Source organism: Saccostrea echinata, unplaced genomic scaffold (genome assembly GCF_033153115.1).
Source record: "Saccostrea echinata isolate AGI-Se365-2 ecotype Australia unplaced genomic scaffold, CSIRO_AGI_Sech_v1 ptg000005l, whole genome shotgun sequence".
NCBI classification, from domain to species: Eukaryota; Metazoa; Mollusca; class Bivalvia; order Ostreida; family Ostreidae; genus Saccostrea; species Saccostrea echinata.
In genome coordinates this window covers 5483018-5505436 of record NW_026889754.1, presented here as the reverse complement: position 1 = coordinate 5505436, position 22419 = coordinate 5483018, and the positions used below count along the sequence as shown (strand labels likewise).

At 37.7% G+C, this 22419-nt stretch overlaps 3 protein-coding genes across 3 annotated transcripts; 1 reads left to right on the top strand and 2 right to left on the bottom strand.

The window, feature by feature from the left end:
* Window positions 1-3545: 3545 nt before the first annotated feature.
* Window positions 3546-4688, bottom strand: LOC133180009 (uncharacterized). Its single transcript, XM_061314634.1, has 2 exons — window positions 4513-4688; window positions 3546-4143 (listed from the first exon to the last, which is right to left on the bottom strand). The coding sequence occupies exons 1-2, from the start codon at window positions 4686-4688 to the stop codon at window positions 3546-3548; spliced, it is 774 nt and encodes a 257-aa protein (XP_061170618.1).
* A 7061-nt stretch (window positions 4689-11749) lies between these two features.
* Window positions 11750-14233, top strand: LOC133179555 (ATP-dependent DNA helicase RecQ-like). Its single transcript, XM_061314285.1, has 3 exons — window positions 11750-12095; window positions 12979-13145; window positions 13396-14233. The coding sequence occupies exons 1-3, from the start codon at window positions 11763-11765 to the stop codon at window positions 14231-14233; spliced, it is 1338 nt and encodes a 445-aa protein (XP_061170269.1). The 5' UTR covers window positions 11750-11762.
* Window positions 14234-14302: 69 nt separating this feature from the next.
* On the bottom strand, window positions 14303-15858 carry LOC133179554 (uncharacterized). The gene is given in 5 exon segments (XM_061314284.1): window positions 14303-14536; window positions 14663-14779; window positions 14923-15092; window positions 15309-15591; window positions 15594-15858. Coding segments are annotated over 5 exon segments (1065 nt in total). The 5' UTR covers window positions 15855-15858.
* Window positions 15859-22419: the final 6561 nt, after the last annotated feature.

Genomic DNA, 22419 nt, shown 5'->3' with positions numbered 1-22419 from the left:
GAGCTGCAAATTTCTGTCCTATACTCGGCACTTACGGCCATTGAGCAGTGAGGGATCTTTTTCGTGCCAGCACCTACTGCGACACGGGACCTCGGTTTAAACGGTCTCATCCGAAGGACTGGTCTCCACGTCCCACAGTGGAATTCGAACCCGCAACGTAAGGATCAACTCCTTACTTCGCTACTCTAGAGCAGACGCTCTAACTACGGCCCCACGCGGGGGATTCTTTCTTTTTGGTATGGCTCTGAATATGTCAATTTTCTAATATCTTTTAAACTTCTTTCCGCCTCGGAACAAGCATTTCTCCTGCATACCACTAAGGCAAAGGGAAAAGAAATCTCCCAATATTGGCAGAAATTGAGATATACAAGGAAAGCTTTACAAAGACTTCTGCAGAAAGAAAATTTTTTAGCGCTCTTGTTTATGTTTGTCGAAATGTCGGAGCCTAAATTCTGCATTTTGGCTTCATGTATAACGAAATACATTAGTCGTCGAGGACATTGACTTTAAAAAGATGGTTCTCTTTAAGAAACCCGGACTTGGAGTCATTTCCACCACATCTGAAACACTTCCTCCCCAACGTATGTCGCTTCTGCTTTTGCGGCTTTGCATTACGAGATTTAACCATATAATTCACGCTAGAGTCTACTTTAGCTTTAGCACTACTCCCAGACTCTATAAATTCTGCCTGTTTCTCACTTGATTCAAATGCTCGTGCAATTGTCCTTAGCTGCTCTAAGGTGAGATCCTTCTCCTTTTCAAGAAGTTTTCTTCTTAGAATAATAAAAAGGTAAAAGAGAGGAAATAAGCTTGTTGAAGGTGGTGCTGGGGGTACAGATGGGGTATCAGAAGTTGATGGTGCTGGGGGTACGCAACTGCAACACTGGCACTTCAACTTTGCCAATAACCACCGCTTTAGAAGAATTAAAATAATGATGATGGTTGTCACAACAGCCCATGCTAGCATTCCTATCAAAATTTGAAGAAAAAAAATTAACAACATACACCCTCACATACTTCTGCAAAACTTGTAGCATTATTAACACGCAGATTCTCTGTCAAACATTACAGAGTCATAATCATTATCATCGGACGCAGGCATGTATTACTGGATTCGGTTTAAATCTATTTCTGACCTGGAAGGTAATTTACCATGTCTTGGGTTAAATATTGCACGATTTCTTTTAAATTTCTTTTTGGATATCTTAGTTCTACATTTCAGCTTGTTAAACTTATCTTTGATAAAAATTAACAAGCCAATAAGAATACAAACACTAAAACCAAGATTTAAAGAAGGAATGAGTGTTAGACCTTTTGACTCGTCATCCACAAACAGTTCATCATGGTCAGGATCCTCTTCTTTTTTTCTTCCGAGAATCTACAATAATAATTATATATACATTATGAAATGATAAATGATACATAAATGATACATTATATATGATAAAAATGCATAATACATATTTAAAATGTTAGTGTGGAAATACTTAATTTAAAAAATACAAACTTCTTTTTTTCTGCTTCACAGTGTATCAATTAATAATTAAAACATATTTCCTATAACAAGGTATCAAACCCTTACCATCAACTACAATAGTTGATAGATGAGGCAGGGTCCTTAGTTGATGGAATGCCACTGATTAATTCGGATGAACAGCTATCTGTGGGGGTCCTGGAGGTTCCTGTTGTAGTGACACTGACTAATTCGGATGAACGGCTCTCTGTGGGGGTCCTGGAGGTCCCTGTTGTAGTGACACTGAGTAATTCGGATGAACGGCTATCTATGGGGGTCCTGGAGGTCCGTGTTGTAGTGACACTTGACTAATTCGGATGAACGGCTATCAGTGGGGGTCCTGGAGGTCCCTGTTGATAGACTCGTCGACACACCTAAAACATATTAAAATAAATCTGTGTAGCCATTATTGAAATTCGAAAAATTTCAAGGTTTTTGTGAACGTTAGTTTGCTAACCTCAGGATCTTAAAAAATCAAATGTTTACTGGATGTTTTTGAGTTTAACTGACGAGAAAAGATTCCGGTTTTGACACGATCCCTTTTATGCGTATCTCTGTAAACAAACTTGAAGCTAGCATTGACCTTGACGTGTTATCCAGGTAAAGTGCATTATGGGATAACAGGAACAAGAGTTCCCTTGCCAGAAGTAGACTCGGTCTTTTCCGTTTTATTTCGATTTAAATCAGTCTCAAAAAAAATCCCGCACCTATGTTAAGCATTCATAATTATATATATATATATATATATATATATATATATATATATATATATATATATATATATATATAAGCCTATATCTGCATTTTAAATACATTTTTTCTATCTATATACATATACCATAAAATAAAGATTCTTTAGCTACTAAACAGTGAAGTTCTTACTGTTACATCGTTTTCCTTCAATTGTGGTTAAGATCTTCATGTTGGATGGGTCAATTTCTTGATCGCGTCTCGCAACTAGAATGTCCCGCACCTTTTCTTCTCCAAAGTTCAAAATCCTTATACATGGCATAGCAACAAAGTCAACACAGTTTGATTATTATTACAAAGTCCGCATCTTATGGGATAGCCGGGAATGGTTGGCAAAATTACCAAATACAAACGTAAAAATCGCTTGACCACATGCATGATTGTTCTCTGTAATATGGCGTCCAGATTCCCTCTGAAACTCAGCGCGTGCAAAATTGTCACATGACAGCGTGAATACCCGTATTTGGTATCAACGGATACTGAACAAAATGCGGGTCTTTTTTTTAAGTTGATGACATATGTAGTGTAATAGCACATTTTAAGTAATTAAGGTCGTCCGTTTCCAAAGGAAGACCTTCTACTGATTCTGATGATTAAGATTATTATTCTTTTTTTAAAGGTCTTCCGTTTCCAAAGGAAGACCTTCTACTGATTCTGATGATTAAGATTATTCTTATTATTCTTTTTTTTCCTAGACGCCAACTTTGAAGCTTCATATCTTTCTCATTCCTGAACAGATTTTTGTTCAAATTTTCAGAGCTTTTAGACTTTCTAAAACACCATTAGAATACAATAATACAATTCGCAAATTACCTTCTGTTCACGTGTTATTCTTATAATTTTTTTTATAGAAGTGTATAGAAGTTGTTTTTTTTTTCAAATGGGGCCACAATATGTGATCAAAGTTTTGCATTAGAATAGATTAGGGATGATGGGAGAATTTTGTGATGAATATATGTACAGTTAAACATGCTTAAAGCAAACAAGCTTATAATGAATTAATGCTTACAGGGAAGTATTTTTCATTCCCTGTGCTTGAAAATATATTGTGCACATAAATTTGTAATAGATATAATGAATTATGTTTATAACGAAGCAAAATTATCTGTCCCTGGCACTTCATTATAAGTGTGTTTTACTGTATAACAATAATAAAGCACATGAAAAAAAAAATTAACAGCATACTGGTATTTATTTGAAATCCTTTGACCTTAATACAAACATGTTGTATTACATGAAAATTTTGAAGTTGTCAAGTGTAGAATCTTCTTGGCTCAAGAAATCATGCTGAGGTATAAATGAACATCTTGACTGCCTCGAATTTTTCATCCAGTGCCATGTCCTCTCGAATTGTTATGCCTTTTATTGCAGAGCTGTTTTTGCTGCTGTTTGTAAGCGTTCCAGTAATAAAAAACTGCTCTGGGGTCTTGTTTCCCTCTGTTCTTATGGAATGTTGGTTCCAGCAGCTATGAAACAGGGAAAGTCGACGATTAATTTCAGGCAAATAGACAAAGTGCAGAGCTAACATGTCATTTTGATTGTTTATGTCCAATTTCCCACTGTCTTCAAGGGCATAGAATGTGCTACAGAAGAAGCTTGTAACTTGTGTGTGCACATCCCTCCACAATCTTTCTATCCTCTCGTTGTGCACGGAACTCCCTGTTATGTGATGTGCACAACCTTTTACGAGATTTACAAACAAGGCAACCAGTTTGTTTTCACCTACATGATCCGATCTCACTGTAGATGGCATTCCATATAAAAGAGTTGCCATAAGAAAACGTTTAAAAACTGTAGCTGCTCTGTTGTTTAAGGAAGCATGTAGATAAACAATGCACCTTGAAAACCCATCTACACATCCATGTGTAGTAATTCCCCACCTGAAATTAAAAAAAAGAAATGTATACTTGATGTAAATTTATTTAAATACATCATCAGAAATTAATGGTTGCTAGCATCAGGAAATAATCAACCATTGGCTTCTATTCATGAAGAATATATACCCCAAACAATCTTTTTGCAGATGTGAAGGGGGGGGGGGGTTAAAGTACAAAACATACTCTGAGAATGAAAGCATAGAATCTGTTACAATTGTACTATTTGTACTATGTTTTTTTTTTTCTGACAAACTTTTTCAGCAATATTAATCAGTCATTTTTTGGTCAATTCTGATTTAAATTGACTGAAAATGACCTATCTTAAGAGATTTGACACAGAAGTAACATGTTCGCACTATTACATGTATCTACCTTGCCAATTTCATATGACCATCCATGTGCCATAAACTATTGGGAGTTGGTACTTTGTATACCCTTCTTGATATGGGTTTCTTCTTTTCGATTCTATCTGTTAAAGATGAAAGGGTCTCACGAACTCTTTTCCTCTGTACATATATTCCTTCAGCAAAAAGGTATCCATGCATCATCTGAATAAAAAAAGAGTATTATTTCTACAGCCACCGTAACTTACCAAGTCCTCCTTGTGTCTTTAGAACACAGGTCAGGAACCACCATTACAAAACTGAAGTAGATACAACACCATGCGGAACTCATCAAGTGTGACTAGTGGGTTCGCCTCCCCTCTTTTCTCCCTTTTTAAAATCTTTTGATAACGATCTAAAAACAGAATGAATCATAAATACGGAAAGTTCAGTGGTGTTTTAAAAAAAGTGATATTCACTGAATATTCACTATTAACTATTTCTCTTCAAGAATATATGTGTTACATAGATACAAAATTCCCCGTGTGTCCGAAAAATCGAAAACCCTATTTCTAGTTGTGTCTTGGGATGTTTTTAAATATAAATTGTATGCTGGTTTATTACAAAATTGTATATATTGTAAAATGATTCATTAACTTTTTTTAATTAAAAAAACAGCAAAACCATTTTACATTTTATTGTAAAAGCCAAAAAAAGAGGCCCACAATGTTCACCTGAGTCACTATAGCCTTACTGTTTTTCATCAGCAGATTTTTCTAACCTATATATTTCTATGTAAACTTTGATTGCCGGGGGGGGGGGGGGGGGGGTCATGATTTGAACAAATTTGAATCTATATGTTACCTGAGGGTGTTTCCATATCTATATAACTAATCAAGCCTTTGCTATTTTTAGGAAGATTTCAGAAAGATTCATGTACATTTCTATGCAATACGGTCATCATTCATGGCCCCACCCTATATACAGGTTTTTGAACAAACATGAATGTATACTACATGAGGATGCTTCTATATAAGTTTAGTCTTTTCTTGCACAATGTTTCTTGTGAAGAAGGATTTTTAAAAATTGAAAAGAAGAAAATGTGATGATCCACTTGAATATGTTTGAATCCGTTTAGTTGACATTGGCCCAGTGGATCTTGAGAAGATCTAAGTCAAAAATGTGAAAAAACAAAGGGAGAAACTTAGATCAGAAAAAAGCCCAATTGAGCAAAAGTTTTTTTTAGGCCTATGCAAATAAATCATCTTCATGTCCAGTTGGAACTGATATAGATAACAAAACACATGTAGATAACCTTTTCATTAATTGCTCATAATGGGAATTGTGAATATTAAACACTTTTTAAAAAAGAAAAAAAATCAGGATAAAAAGATAATCAATTTTTCTTATGAAAAGTAGCCAGCTATTACCCTAGTCTTTCCATAAACTCTAGATACATTTGTAAAAGATACTAGTATTCTAATATAGGTCCTAGTATTATTAAATCGGGATGATAAAAATATTTGGCCATATAATTTCGTCACTTTTTTAAAAGTACTGGGCCTAAAAAACACTCATAATATATGTAAATATGTTATTAATTTAATAAACAGAGTGGTTATCAACTCAATCATACACTCTGTAATAAAATTATGGAAAAATAAGGCCAATTTTTCATTCAGTTTGGTATATCGCCAAACCTCCTAACTACGTCACTACCCGAACTCCGACACTTTCGGGGTACTCGGGTATATATATTTTTTTCGCTCAATTATGGACATACATGTTTATTTTAATAAGTAAATAATGCTTTTGCACACGTAAACATACCTTTATTTCTCCTTTAATCCTCGCTGTCGTCGCCCCGTATGCTCTGTGCGTTTCCCTCCATGTTCAATATTGTCTCCAAGGGAGCGTTCATTATTTTCAATAACACAAAACGAATTGAACCTAGGTATAATTGAATTTTACCTATCTTCAAATCCTTTGTGGATATGTTCTAATTGTACATATCTTCAAATTAATTGTACCTATCTTCAATCAATTGTACCTATGTTTAAATCAACAAGCATTCTGAGAGTATTGCATTAGCAATACTAGTCCCCTACCGGCAAGTGTAATCTGGTTCCCGTTAAGCATTGAGAATGCCATAATTCCGTCAAAAATCAATGAAGCGGGACAAAATGCAAACTTGATCTATAACTAATCAAGGTAAAGTCATATACCAAAAATCAGCTCAATATCTGAAAGCATTTAGAAGAAAAGTGCGGAAAACCCTTAAAAATTGAAAAGGCCGTAATTCCGTCAAAAATCAGTGAAGCGGAACGAAATGCAAACTTGACTTGTAACTCATCAAGATACACTCACACACCAAAAATCAGCTCAATATCTGCAAGCGTTTATGAAAAAAGTGCGGAAAACCAAGTGGGACAGACGGACCGACGGACAGACAGACAGACGGACGGACAGACTCAGAGGAAACCTATAGTCCCCTCCGGTTTCACCGGTAGGGGACTAATAATACCTATCTTCAAATGAATTAGAGATAGGTATCAAATGAATTAGAGATAGGTATAATTCAATTGAACCTATCTTTAATTGAATTGAACATAGGTGTAATTCCACTAAAGATAGGTATAATTTATTTGTACCTAGGTATAATTATTTAGAGATAGGTATAATTATTTACACCTATCTTCAATTCTATTGTACCTATCTTTAATTTAACACCTATCCTCAATTCATTTGGAGATAGGTTCAATTATTTGAAGATAGGTACAATATTTGAAGATAGGTTCAAATAATTGAATATATGTTAATTTGGTGTTCCATACTAATTAGCCCATTTGTGGGCAAGTGCAAATTGATTTCTTTTAAATTTTGTCAACGCAATTTTTATACGCCCGTCTTTAGACGGGACATATTATGTTATGGCGTTCATGTCCGTCCGTCTGTTAGCTTTTTCATGTCCGGCTCATAACTTTAATACTATTAGGCCAAGGATTTTCAAACTTTGTCAGCTGATACTTATGGGTAGAAGGTGTGTCGCGCATTAAAAGTAGGTCGCTCTGACCTTTAATTAAGATGCTATGGCCAAATATGGAAAAATCCTGTCCGGCTCATAACTAGAAAACTATTGGACTTAGAATCATCAAACTTGGCCCATTTATGCATCTTAGGTAGGTGTGTCGCGACCTATTTAAAGGTCACTGTAACCTTTAATTTTAGTGAAATTAAAAAAAACTGTCTTTTTACTATTAGATTACACAATCCCAAAAAATGCAAGAGTGTTGCAGTATCCTTATTAAAGAAAATGTTAAATCAAGAAAATACTTATTTTTTTCATTATATACTTTACAGCAATCTATAACAAATGTAATGATACAAGAGAAATTCCACCTCTCCCATGGATGTAATTATCAAGCACTGGTCAAGGAGAATTTGATAACAGAAAATTGCATGTCAAATTAGAGAGAAATTAATGAGTTTAGTGTGAGGAACTAACTGGTAGAGCATCTCTGATGAAGCACGTGTTATCTATATCTCTTGGGAACTGGGCGAAAAGAATCAGCGGTGTTGGAATAAATAGTTGGCTAGCCTAACTTTTAAAATGAATTTGGTGAAAAGTAATTAAAACTTAATTGATATTGTATAATAAATTAATTTGATATTGTATAATAAACTAATTTGATATAATTGTATAAGGCCAAACAAAAAAATATGTGTGGTTCCGGTTACACTTCCAAAAAAATTAGGGTAGGTAGGTAGGGATTTTTTTTTTTTTTCAACAAAATGATTTTCTTAATTTTTTCTAAATACCTATCACTGCTTTGCAAATGGCATTTAGATGTGGTGTGATAATATACTAGTCAATATTGGTAGGGGACACCTACATGCTAGCTTGCTTTGGATTTAACACTATTAAACATTTGCACTATGTTTTGCAAGGAGGCCGTCATTGCTGAAACTAAAACTTAAACTGGAGCCATTGATGGAAATCGGGGGAAATTCCGGAAAAAATATGAAAATTGCCAAAAAAAAGTTTAGGGTCGGGGGTATAAAATAGGGAAGGTCGGGTAACCGGAACCACACATATTTTTTTTATTTGGCCTAATAGAATTAAAATTAATTATACTGGGGGAGGGGGGGGGGATTGGAATCAACATGCCCGTTGTCCATATGAATTGCAGCTTAAAACCAGTCTGACATTAAATTAAAAAAAAAAAAATAAAGTATTTAAAAAATGTTTTAATTATGGTAGATAGTCCCTACAAATCTAAGAGTAATACAGGAACCTTATTAAAAATGTTGCATCAAGATTACACAAGTTTTTTTTCTGTTTGTAAATCTTTGTAACAAAAAAAAATCTTGGTTTTCAAATTTAATTTCAGAATTACATAAATATGCATTTTTATTGCACTGCATTAAAGCAGATAGTATGTATAGATCCATTCATCCGTTGGGAGTAATGAGTGGACATGCATCCAGTTAAAGATTAATTTTTGAGTTCAGTGTAGGGATACTAGCTGTCTCAATCATTTCTGTTAGAGGATCTCTGATCAAGCAGCTCTTATCTGCATCCTTTGGGAATTAGACAGAAGAACTGCTTGTCAGTTTATAACATATGTCATTTGATGGCCAGTCTTTTATTTTTAATATTAATTTGATATAGATTAAGTTGTTAAGACTAGATTGATATTGTTTAAAATGATATTTTTATTTATTTTTTTGAAAATATCAACTAATTAAGAGCATCATGTCTCGCAAATCTGAAAGCTGGGGGGGGGGGGGGCGGGGGGGTGTCTGCAGATGGGCATTTGTCAAGCTCTAACACAACCAGTTGAGGATCTTTAAGTTATACTTGTTATAATTAATGCCTACACCACAGGAGATGTGTAAATGAATATTATAAGGAATGGAAAAATCATTGAAATCCTTGTATCAAGGTTGACATGATTTTCTTGCACTCTATACTGTTTATGACAATTGAACAATATTTGACGGGCGTATCATGCTGTGGCGGGGCACTTTATTGGTATTTTTCGGACGTAGCCAAGGGTTCAAATGGAGGCTGACGTTTTTAGTTGTCTCGCTGCAGCTCGGAGCGCATTGTAGACTGTTTTACTGCGCACATTTTATTGTTGAGATCCCATCCCCTTCTTTTATACAGGTGTGTATTAAGTATATTTGTTACTTGTTACCTACTTTGCATTTATGTAAATCATTATAATTGTGCAGTTCTTTTAATTAAATGAAATTTAATGCAACATGTGGTTGCATTAAAGTGGTTGCATACGAACACAGGCCTTTGTATCGCTTAAATCCGACTTTAAAAAAATGGGGTGGATAAAAAAAGATAAAGGTACGGAACTCCTTACATAGGGTACCCACTTTCCCAAATAGAATACTTTTAAATCGTCTGCTCTAGAGTTTTACTTTCTATTCATATCTATTCATATATACTCAATCTACATTACTACCAAAGTTCGTTCCGAAATTGCATGTACTTCCCGAGATATGGCCAGCGTATAATCATCAGGTTTGATGGAACGCTGTACTACGTAGATGTAGAAATCAATTCCAAAATTGACCTACTTTTATACTCGACATTAGCTTGGGTCCTGATAATTCACATGTATACAAACGTTGTCTGAACTGCAGCGAACAGCTGCCTAGTATTTTTTGCACAATCTTTCAACATTTTAAAGTTGATTTTTTACTCCAGATCAGAAGGTGAAGTCAGTAATTATGCCTTTCGCGAAAAAAAATTTAGAAAACGTTTGCTTCAACAACTTCACAGCCATGTTGTTTATTAATGTAAAAAGAACTATGACTGAACTAAATTTTCCCGGAATATACGTTTTGATTTTTTTTTAAAAATTGTACCGCTAAAATGTTGTTGGTAACTTATTAAGACCATATTGGGTACATACCTCCAATTATTTTTAACCGTAGTCGTAGAGCAATAGCCGGCTTATGTTACGGTGTCCTCTTTTCTTCAATTAGTTATTTGTTTAAAATATGCGAAAGGTTTTCATCAGGACTCCCTGTCTGCGTCACATTCTATAAATAAAGGTTGAGTAACCAGGCTCACACTAATGCGGGGAGCACATGATCCGATGTACACCTTTATGCAAAACCCCCCGCTGAGGACTCGTCTGTGCATAAACGTTTGACCTTGCTGCATCAATGTTTATTTACTTCTGTGAGTAGTATACGACCCCGAAACGATACATGTGATAAATTGTTTACGTTGTTAAATTCAAATTGCATTTTATTTCATTTTTTAAACATTTTTTATTTATACTATATGCCGTAAATATATTTTACATATTCTTCCAGTGTCTTGTTGTCTTTCATCTGTTATTACAATGTACGTTTCATGTAAAACGGTGTTTGCCGGTTCACTTCTCTGTAAATGAGCCCGGCTCTGTGTACTTCTGAGTACTTTGATTAGAATTGGTAGGAGAAGAAAGTAGTGCAGAAAAAATTACAAGTTCCTTTATTTGCAGACCTTAATAAAAAAAACTGTGATAATATATCAAACTGATCCTCATACTTTGTTTATATTAAATTGTTTATAAGGAGTATGTTCGTTTGAAAAAAAGCTTGGCAGATGTAATTTATCAAGAAGATCAGCAGAATTATTTTAAATGTATTATAACACCAGTGAGAAGTCTTGAATTCCTCAACTTTCATTTTCAGAGGTTAACGCAGACAGACGCATTTTGCCGGAAAACGAATCTGACATGCCACCTCGAGATTTCAACCAAGGAAAGACAATTTGATGTGCTTTGATTTGAGGGGTCACTCACTGCTGAACGAAAATTAGGGACATTGCTTTGTGAAGAAGATACGTTAACATTGCCGCCTAAGGGAAAACAATTAGTGGGCTGTACCCAATATGATCTAATCAGATAAAATTTTGTAGAGACTGAGTGCTAAAAAACAAATATTCAGAGAGTATAGAATAAATTCCGGGAAGGATTCGTCCCGTCGTTCCCGCTTTACAATTAGTGTAACTATTCAGAGGCCCAAGATAATGTCGAGTAAAAAAAAATAAGGTCAATTTTGGAATATGATTTCAGCATATCTCGGTAAGTATACGGAATTTCGGAAAGAACTTTGGTAGTATTATCTGTGCGACTATCCCGTGGTACGACCTACTGATGATGTTACATCAGATGGCCATTCGTAACTACTCGGCCATTTTCCGAGAGAGAAATAACCTCGTAAACAGAGAGGAGAAAACCTTCTTGAATTGTTTGCCGGAAGTAAATCCGCATATAGTTCTGAAACATGGAGGAGAGACTCGAATTTGCTCGAAATAAACTTGGAATTGAATTTTCACTAAAGGAAAAACAATTGGAAACTCTAAGAAATTTATGGGAGAGACGGGATGTTATAAGTGTGTTACCAACTGGTTACGGTAAAAGTGTCCTGTATCAATTACTTCCGTGGTTTTTACAAGGCGATAGAGAAAAAACTGGAATCGTGATTGTCATTGCCCCCTTGACCTCGATTATTGTTGACCAGGTGTCATTTTTATCTTCTAAGGGAATAAAGGCCCTATGCTTGAACTTTGAAGGAACTGGGTGTCGTTCCGCGGATGAGGAAGAAACTGTCTCGAAGGTATCAAAAACGTATATATAATAATTATAACATTAATCTGTACAGATCAGACTACAAGACTCTATAACTTTTTCACAGGTCTGGTACATATCTTCATTTATTTATATATGTACGGAGTCACACTGCGGAAAGTTAGCATCCCCCTCCCCCCAGGATGTACAAAAAGCACTTTGATGCAGTGATTGTATATCTAAAGTAAAAAGCCAAAAATGCGTAATAAAGCTACCTCAATTAGGTAATTAAAGCCATGGTAGGTAATTCAAGCTAGACCTGTTTCAGATTGTCTGCGAGGAGATGCAATGGCCACCATATCAGTCAAATAATTTCAAAGTTCTTAATATTTTCATGTACACTGTCATTTTTATGAAAAAAATGAGCAACAAAATCAGGCTGTCTTTTTCATAAATCATCTTTTTTGCCTTTTATTAGCAATGCCATATCAGCCTTTTTTATCTTGTATATGCAGTATCATTTTTGGCTTTATTTCATTTGAATACAGAGACTTTAATAATGTTATTTAGGTCTGACTCGCTGGTGAACTGTTTCACAATAAAGTCTATTTCATTGAAACTGTTTCATGATAAAGTCTATTTCATTGAAACTGTTTCATGATAAAGTCTATTTCATTGAAACCCTCTTTTTACAGAGATTTAACTATACTTAGACAATACTTTTAAACTATCATAAAATTCTAAAAGTACAGATAGAAGATGGAAGAACTTCAGATATTGTGGAAGGATTTGTACTATAGTCAACACTGTGAATGAACTTTTATACTCAGTGAGAATGCATTTAAATTCTGGTCATGGTGTATCAAATGCTTCAACTACCATTACCACTACCAAATAAAAGTATTAAAAAATTATTTGTTGTTGTTTTAAAGCTGGTCACAAAAGATATGCAGCGTATCATAGATGGTGATGTTGAGATCCTTTACAGTCATCCAGAAGCAATTTTTTCTAAAAAGATTGGTAGGATTCTGAGGTCAAAAGTCTTTCAGGAGCATGTTTGTTGTGTAACCATTGATGAGGTTCACATGATAGAGGAATGGTAAGGAAAGACAAAAAATCCAGTATTTAACATTCCATTAAAATGTATATATCAGTCTCTCATATGGTAAATGACTAAGATAAACGAAAAAAGTCAAAACATCTCACACAACTCCAGGACAGTCCTTCATTAAAATGATCCGAATCATCTAAAATCCTAGACACTCATCCACATTTGTTAGGTGACCAAATACTGTTCATCCTTTATAAGGCTTTGCATTGGTTTTTCCTTGAATGAAATATATTTACAGGGGTGAAGAATTCAGACCAAAGTTTAAAAAACTTGGAGACTTAACCTGTTTGTTTCCATCTGCGGCACATTTATCACTAACAGCAACAGCGACTGAAACCTCAATAGAAAGTCTTGGAAAAGTGCTGCAGTATATAAATCCAGTTATTATCAAAGCCAATCCTGACAGGCCAAATATTTTCCTAGAAAAGATTGTGCGCCCTCCTAATATTAACAAAGTTAAAAAGTTAGACACAATTATTGAACCTCTGTGTGAGGAGCTGAAAGAGAAGAGGGAAAATTTCCCTGTGACTATTGTTTATGTCGAAAATTTAGAGTTGGGTTACTTTTATCAGTATGTGAACTCAGAATTAAGGGAGCATGAGTATGTAGGTGAACCGAATCCAGAAAACCGAATCTTTGCACAATTCCACAAAGATTACACAGAGGCAATGAAAAGCCATGTGATAACAGAGTTAAAAAAAGAAAACCCTACTCTTCGTTTAGTATTTGCAACAGTTGCACTTGGTATGGGTTTGGATGCCAGGTGCATTACCAGGATCATCCACTGCAGGCCTCCTACGACACTTGAAAAATATCTTCAAGAAATCGGTAGAGCCGGTAGAAATGGAGCCCAGTGCACAGCAATACTGTATTTCAATAATAATGACATTGCCAAAAACAGAAAGGGACTAAGTGAAGAAGTCATCCAGTATTGCAAAAATTCTGAAACTTGCCTCAGACTTTTTATATTAAAGTACTTTGGATTTAACCAGTCATTATACTGCGGACCACCAAAAGATTGTGGCAGCAATTGCAGGAGTAAAAGTTTGAATAGGATCCTTTGGAAAAGAAAATAAGATTTCTATTACCGATATTTAAAAATATTTGCTATATAAAGAGCATTTCAAAGTTAAGATTTTTTAAAATCATACCAACAATATCATACTGACCTGAGTTTTAAATGGAATATACAGGTCTGCTACAATTTCATTCAGCAGATCATCAAAAATGGCCTTTTTTCTTGTCAGATGAAGTTTGGCAATATTATCAGGAACAGCATCATGCACAGGTTTGTCAGACAAATTGGCCATATGAAACTTCTCCATTATGTAAGTCAGGAAGTATGAATGGCCCACAGAAGTGAAAAAATCTTCATGTGCCTATTTAGTAGTAAAAAATTATAATGCTGACAATTATCTTTGAAGAGATTCAATAATTTTATCACAGAGCAGAACAATTTTTCTAATGTGTAAAAATTTAAAAATTCCATCTGAATAAATCACTACCTTAAATCTACTTTTCACATTTCCATTTACATTTGTCCTTTGGATTTCTACTTTAAGGTTGGCCAAAGTTCCCACATCTCTCCCTTGGTTTAATTTCAAGAACTTCTTGCACATTTTCTGTAAAATAAAATGAGGTGTCTGAATAGAAATATGTTGTTTAAAATTTTAATTAATAATGCATATATTTAAACAGATTAGAATGAAATTTACAACTTAATTTTAGAGTATAATAATTGGATGAAAACGTTGTTGGACTTTACCTCTATAAAGTCCTGTAAAGTGTGAAACAACTCAATGATGATGGGATTAAGTTGTTCCATCCGCTCCTGTATGGTGTGGCAACCAGCACGCAATGCTTTTGCACCTTGAAATCTTACTCTTGTTAACTGGTCCCCACCTACAGGAACTTGGAGTCCTTCTAACTCACTTGCTGTGAGAAATAAAGTGGATCAATTGATTCTAAATACTAGATTTACATTTATGTATAGTGATTTTTTTTAAATGTCAATATAGTTGAATATACAGTTATTTGTTACAGGTACTTTACTCACTGTTTCCAGAATTATTTAAAATAAAGACTAAATCATGAATACTCTCTTTAATAGGTTATTTATAGTTTGAAACAAGGAAATATATAATATAATACCTCTGCCTGCTTTTCTGTACCATTTGTTAATCCATTCAGTATATTCCTGTAGTATTTTGAGACAACCTTCATATGAACACTCATTGTTCAAGGACAAGGGCAAGGGATGTATTATTGAAGGCTTGGCCATTTCCTCCTGATAGAGATGGGGAATATGTCCAGGTATTACCTTTGAAAACCACTCAAATGCAGGAATATTTTCTGCCATGACCCTTCCGAGAAGAACTTTCAAACTGTCTTTGTAAACTGTTACTTCAGTGTCACTAAGAAAAAAGTTATGTCAATATCTACATCTGGTGTAAACTCAGCAGGTGCCTCCGGAACAGCACAAATTTCCGGTATCACTCTATCCATTACAAAATTTGAAGCAAAGAAATGGTAATGCTTGTCTTTGTTGGTCATTCGTATATCATTGGTATTGACCCTTATGTCAAGATTATCGCCATTAAATTTGCCATTTTTTCCACTGCAAATGTCCTTGATTAAGTTTTCTCCAAGTGCTCCTCCTAGCTCCTTAATCAAATTTCTTTTTGACGAATCGGACATAGTAATGTGGACTTTATTGAGTCTCTGCATGAGCTACAAAGAATACAGCATAATAAATTATCAATTCTCATTTATTATACATTTACAGGAATGCATGCATTCTCCCAATTAGTGGATGTATTTTATATATATATATATATATATATATATATATATATATATATATATATATATATATATATATATATATATATATATATATATTCTTTGTTTGCTTGTTGGTTTTGTGATTGTTTGAAAGATAGGGTATGTCAAACATTTTTTACCCAATTTCATTAAGTACCTTGTTATCTGCATGATATCGAATTGCTAAGGTTGAATACATTCTCTGTATTCCAGAGGCAAGGGGATCCCTGCTGTGAAGGATCATGCCATAAATGGTGGCCAGTGTTGCAATCTTTTTCTCTGAGGAATCAACTGTCCCTAAAGACATGGTTAAAATCTCAAAAAGAAGAGGGCAGTTTGCTTGCATTTCATTAACCCATGCTGCAAAAATGTTGCACCCCTGCAGAATGTGTGCTCCTTTCTTGAGAAGGACACTTTTCCTCCTTTAAATTAACTTGTCTAATTCTTTGTTGATTATTGTGGTACAATCACTGAAAATAAACCAAAAGGACAAATATCAAAATTTCTAATCTTATAAAATGACAAAATTTAAAAAAAAAATTAAATTACTGGTAAATAATGTGAATATTGTAATATATAAAATACATTTAAGTATTTTAAGAAAATTGTTAAAGTACTATTTTTATGTAAACAATCATTTATTAACTTACAAAATAATGAAAGTAATGTTTTATTAAAAATTAATTTTAAAGACATAAAAATTTTAAAGTAATGGGTTTCCAGGATTTGAACCTGGATGTTCTCAACTGAATGGCTGAAAACATGCCTTGATACCCAGTGTATTGAATAACAATAATATATATACTAGTATATATGTAGATATATATGTATACTACAAGTAACAACATGCCATATATGTTTTTCAATACAAACTGTTTCAACAATGGATCTCAATTTGATAGTTCTATTTGACCATGTTTTCTCCTATGCTATAGCAGCATTCCATACATGTGATACCCTTCACTGGGAATAATCTGGAGAGATTTTTATGTGTTGAAATTCAAACAGCTGAAAAATAAATAACACATGCAAACTAAACTAAATTCAACAAATGCAGTGGTATATACAGATACAGCATAGATGATGCTCACAAAATTTATTTAGATGAAGGAAATTTCTAAAAATAACAACTTGACTGTATAACTATTTAACTGTATATACCACTGACCAGGAAGCATTTAACTTCATAAGCAGTCAACTTCAAAATAACAAGAAAAATTTAACGATAAATACTTTAAAGTGGAAATATCTTGACTTTGCCTTGCTGGTGCATAAAATAATCAGTGTTATCTGAGTAATTAAAATTACAAAAGCCTCATTTAAAAAAAAAAATGATTAGAGAGTGTATAATTTAAAAATTATATTTTTTCACACTTTATCAACACCCATTAAGTGGATCAAATACAAAGCATACATGTCAAGATATTCATACATGAAATAAAGCATGGAAAATTATAAGCATTACTAAATAAATTACTAACCTTTCAAAAATTGGATTTGATATTTTTTTCAGCAAACTGTCAGCTATGTTGTCACAAAATTTCTCTGACACAGTCTGTAAATCCTTTGGAGTATATGAGTGATCAGTTGACACAAAATGAAGTTTACGGCGTGCTTTGGTAGAACTCGAGTCAGACTCCTCTGCATCACTTGCTGAAACTTTTAACTTCTCCACAGACCTTTTCAAAATATGTTATAACTCACTCAGTTCAGTATATTAAATATGTAGCCCTACACACTTATCATCAGTTAAGAGGTACAAGGTATAGGTGTCATTGCTTGTAAATACTTTATATGTTTATTAAAAATATCAGAGATAACTAATGAAATAACTATGTCCAGGATTAAGGTAAAAGAATGATATTGTAAATTCTTTTTCTTACTTCACCAACTGATCTATAACACGACTCCTTTTCTTAGTCTGGCCCGATCTTAACTGCGAGGGTGGTGTTTTGGCAGGTCTTTTACCAATATCTATGGGCGTGGTCGTTGTGGATGTTTCGGGCATATCACATTTACTTGTTTCACAAACCTTTCTCACATTTTCAATAATGTTAGATATTAGAGACAACTTTTAGACAATTATCACAAATATGTTTACTTTTGATTGGCGTTAAATCTACCTCATAATTCAATAACGAATTTATGGTCGATTCGGTTTTAAACAAAGCACACTTCTTGCTGGTAAAACAATAAAATTTACTTTTTGCTACTCCACAGCATACACACATCGGATAGCTGGGGGCCGCCATCTTTTCTACCATGTGACTGTAAATAGTGCGGCGATTTGCCGATTCCTTCACAGTCTGCGTACGAGGTTATTTATCGTTCACGGAAATGGCCGAGTAGTTACGATTGGTCAGATGGCGGGACAGTCCCACGGACCTCTTTCACCGCCAAGATGTCAGACGGACAAGACGTGCTGCAGAGACGGTGAGTCAGCCCGGGCCAGAATCCATGACAGAGTATATATTTGTACATAGTTGTTAGTTAATAAAGATTGTATAAGTACTGTACCCCGGAAGTTACTTTACTGGCGCCCAACTCGCGGGGCTCGGTGCTAGATTCCCGTACTGCTATCAGTTTGGAATTTTTTTTTCTTGGCATTGTTTTAAGCCGCCATTTTTGGTGCTGAGAGCACGTGTGATATTTGCAAAATTTTTCTGATTCTAATATAATAATTTTTTGAATCAACTGAAATTAATTTGTGTATATATTTATTGCAAGTGATTTAGTGATTTTATAGATTATCTGTGATTTATTTGAAAATTATTTTGTACAATTTTATTATGAATATGTCCCTGGAGGAAGCCGTGTCGGCTTTAGGTCTGGGTAGTGACCCGGCTGTCACGCGGTCAGACAATACCACCCCTCACACTCCGGGTAGGGTGGGGGGATACCCCGGGGAGGGGGGTTATTTGCCATACGCTTATAGCGGGAATGAGCATTTTGCCTCCCGTCACACACCTTTTGCTCAGTCAATGTCAGGCCACATGGGAGGGGGTTGCGCCTGGGGGGTCCCTCTACACCTATGCCCGGCCTGCACTCGGGCATCCCCTGTGGGAGGGTAGTGTATTGCATGGAAAGTCTGGAAAAGAGGTAAGGTTTGCCCATCCTCAATTTGGCTCACCAGGGATGATGACCAGCGATTCCCTGGAGGCCTCTCTAGGTAGCCCGTGTAGGTGTGGCTCACCTGGTAGCACTGTGGGTTGTAGCCCACCTAAATATGAATATAGGGAGGTTCCCTTGAATTGGGGATCAAACCATCTGTATTCCTTAGACCATGTGCGACCAGCTAGTAGTAGCCACCCTGTCCCTGTGGGAGACACAGCTAAACTGGGGGGCCCTGCTACCATGGGTTATAGACCAAGCCGCTTGGGTGAGGTTGTACCACACCCACTTGACCCCGCCCTTCCGTCCCATACACCGTGTGTGTCAGCAACCTGTGAGGCCTGCACAGCTCACCTCCGAGTATGATCGTCACCATGTGAGGCCCGTAGATCCTGTAGGGCTCACCTGGGACCCTGCACCAATACAGAGCCAACCTAGCCTAGCAGATTTTGGTGCGCCCTCTCTCCCTGGGGATGATTTGCAACCCTGGAGCTCAATGCCGTGCACTACATCTGTCCCAGCCCCAGTTAATGTGGGAGTGTCCCCAGCAATGGTTCATTCACAAGTAAATCCTTTAGACACTGGTGTGACTGCTGCCAGACCCCAACCTACATCATTGTATGCTAGTTCCCCAAGCACACCTTCTCATGCGCCCCAATCAGTGTACATCAATCCTTGGGGTAGGCATGCCCAACCCCCAGTACCCGACCACTCCCAGTCTGTGTTGTATCGAGGCGAGAGTACTCCAGCCACACTCCATGGTATGGCTATGCCCAGTGCACTGCAGCACCATAGTGTTCCTGTGTCAAGGACTTGTAGTCCTGCCCATCCCAATACCCCAGCCTGCCATTTTGGAAGGGAGGGGGAGAGGATAGCACATGTTCAACCTAACATGTATGGGGAAGCCCATCCGGGATACTATGCTAGTCAGTCAGACCCGGCTAACCAGGCTTGCAACTTTAGTACACCAATACATTACGGCTCACCTGGTTACCAGGGCACCACACCATACCCAGGTAGGGCAGCCACTGGGGGTAAGCCCCGGTATAAGGACTATAGGTATGATGGTAAGACCAGCTGGAAGGCATTTTTGCACAAGTTCGTTAGGTTATCTCGCAGCCAGCTATGGACAGAGGAGGAGCAGCACGACCAGTTTTGTTTCTGCCTTGAGGGGGCAGCAAGCGAATACTACTCCTTGCTGTTAGAAACCAGTAGCCAGCTCCGCCTAGGTGAGATCTTGCAGAGATTTGAGAAGCGTTTTGGCTCCTCTGCCCCCGATCTCACTCATCAACTCAACTTCCAGGCTGCCAATCAGAATCCAGGAGAGTCACTTCGTCAGTGGGCAGACAGGGTGCTGACTTTGGCGACGCGAGCCTTCCCTTGTGTGCCGGACTTGCACACACACGCCATACCTAGGCTGTGTTATGGAGCCGAGGACCGAGACGCTGGCCTTTACGCGCTCGATGGCCATCCCAGGACCATGGATGAAGCCGTGGAGCGAATGCAGTACTACCAGCACTCCCGGCTACATAGGCCTAAGACCAAGAAAGAGCTGCGGAAGGTGATCTCCGATGAGGATGCCGAACAGGACGATCCCGGGACGGTAAATGTTGCTGCTGGGGAGGAGCTGGAAGCCCTCCGGAGCAGAATGGAAAAGTTGGAACAAGCTGTTAAGCAGACAGGATCTGCCCCCCTCCCTAAACCCCAGTGGTCTGGTACCCAGCCACCCAGATTGGCAGAGTGAGACCCGAAGCCCACTGTGTGTTTCAAGTGTGGAGAGGTGGGGCATTTCCGTAGAGATTGCCCCACCCAAGCTGCTGGGAAGTTAGTAGCTACTGATGGGCCGCGGGGCGGAGCCCGGATGAAGGGACCCCTTGGTGAGAGATATCGTAGGCCTGAGTCCCAGGAGAGGGGACCAAGGAGTGGAGGGCCTGGATCCCAGGGAGGGCCCTCCCAGGCAGTTCGATTTATGAACCCAGAGCAGTCCCCAGAGAGGACAGACTCGGAGTGTAAGGAGCAGGGGGCTAGTCAACCCCCCTCCTGTATGCGGCGTAGGCTCAAGCGGCGCAGGCTAAGGGTCCGCTTTGAGACGCCCCAATCGCCGGAGCTATTCTCAGCTGAAGAGGAAGAGGCATCCTTGGACGAGGAAGTGGGGAAGCTTGTGGCCCCCCACTCCACGCCGGAGCCACTTGGACCAGCTCGGGATAGGACTAGGAAGTTCCAGGGCTTTGGGAGGACCAAGCCTGGTGGCTCTGGTCAGAGGTCACCAGAGGATGAGGGGAATGAGACCACTATACCTATTGGACAGCTGCGCCCATCTACAGGGTTTTCTGTTAGTTTACTTGTGCAAGGGACACAGGTTAGTGCTGTGGTTGACACGGGGGCTGAGGTCAGTGTTTTGTCGAATCAGGTTTATGACAAGCTAGAGCCCAAGCCCCCGATACGGAGACATGTTACTATGACTCAGGCGGGTAAGGACACCAAGTTGAAAGGTTTCATAGTGGGACCCGTGGCAGTGAGCATAGGTACACAGACTCACGAGGTTGACCTTTATGTCGCCCCCTTGCAGGACCGTATGTTGCTGGGCATGGAGTTTCTTCATGCCCGGAAGGCTCAATTAGATCTAGAGCATGGGACTTTGACCTTGGGAGGGGAGACAATTAAAATGAACTTTGGCCGAGCTGAGGAGATTCCGGAGGCCAGGGTGACTTTGGCCCGGAAGGTACGAGTTCCAGTTGGCTCTGTTGTTTTATGCTCCTGTCGCCTGGATCAGAAGCTGGATGATTTTGTAGTGGTCCCTGGCATTGATATGCAGTCTGATGTGCTTCTTATGCCCCATACATACCATGTGGGAGAGGACAGTGCAGTTATCTGTGTAGTAAACGCTTCAGATCGGGATGTGACCTTGATGGGGGGTAGCCTTGTTGGTACTGCAGTGGAAGCTGATCCACACCACCCTGTGCCCTACCTGGTGCGGACAGTAGGCAGCCTGGATTACGGGGATCGGGGGGCAGGAGCCACATCCCCTGAGGTGCCTGAATTTCTGCAGGATTTGTTAGAGCGCTCCTCGGTGGCCTTGCTGGCCAGTCTGCTCTCGGAATTTCAAGATGTATTTGCTCGAAGCGAGTTCGATTTTGGGAATTTCACCGCATTAGAACACGAGATAGATACCGGAGAAGCACCCCCTGTAAAGGAGCGGATGAGACGTACTCCCATGTTCTTTGCTGGTGAGGAGGAATCCCACCTAAAGAAAATGCTGGAGGCTGGTGTGATACAGCCCTCTATGTCTGAATGGGCCTCAGCTCCAGTTCTGATTAGGAAGACGGTC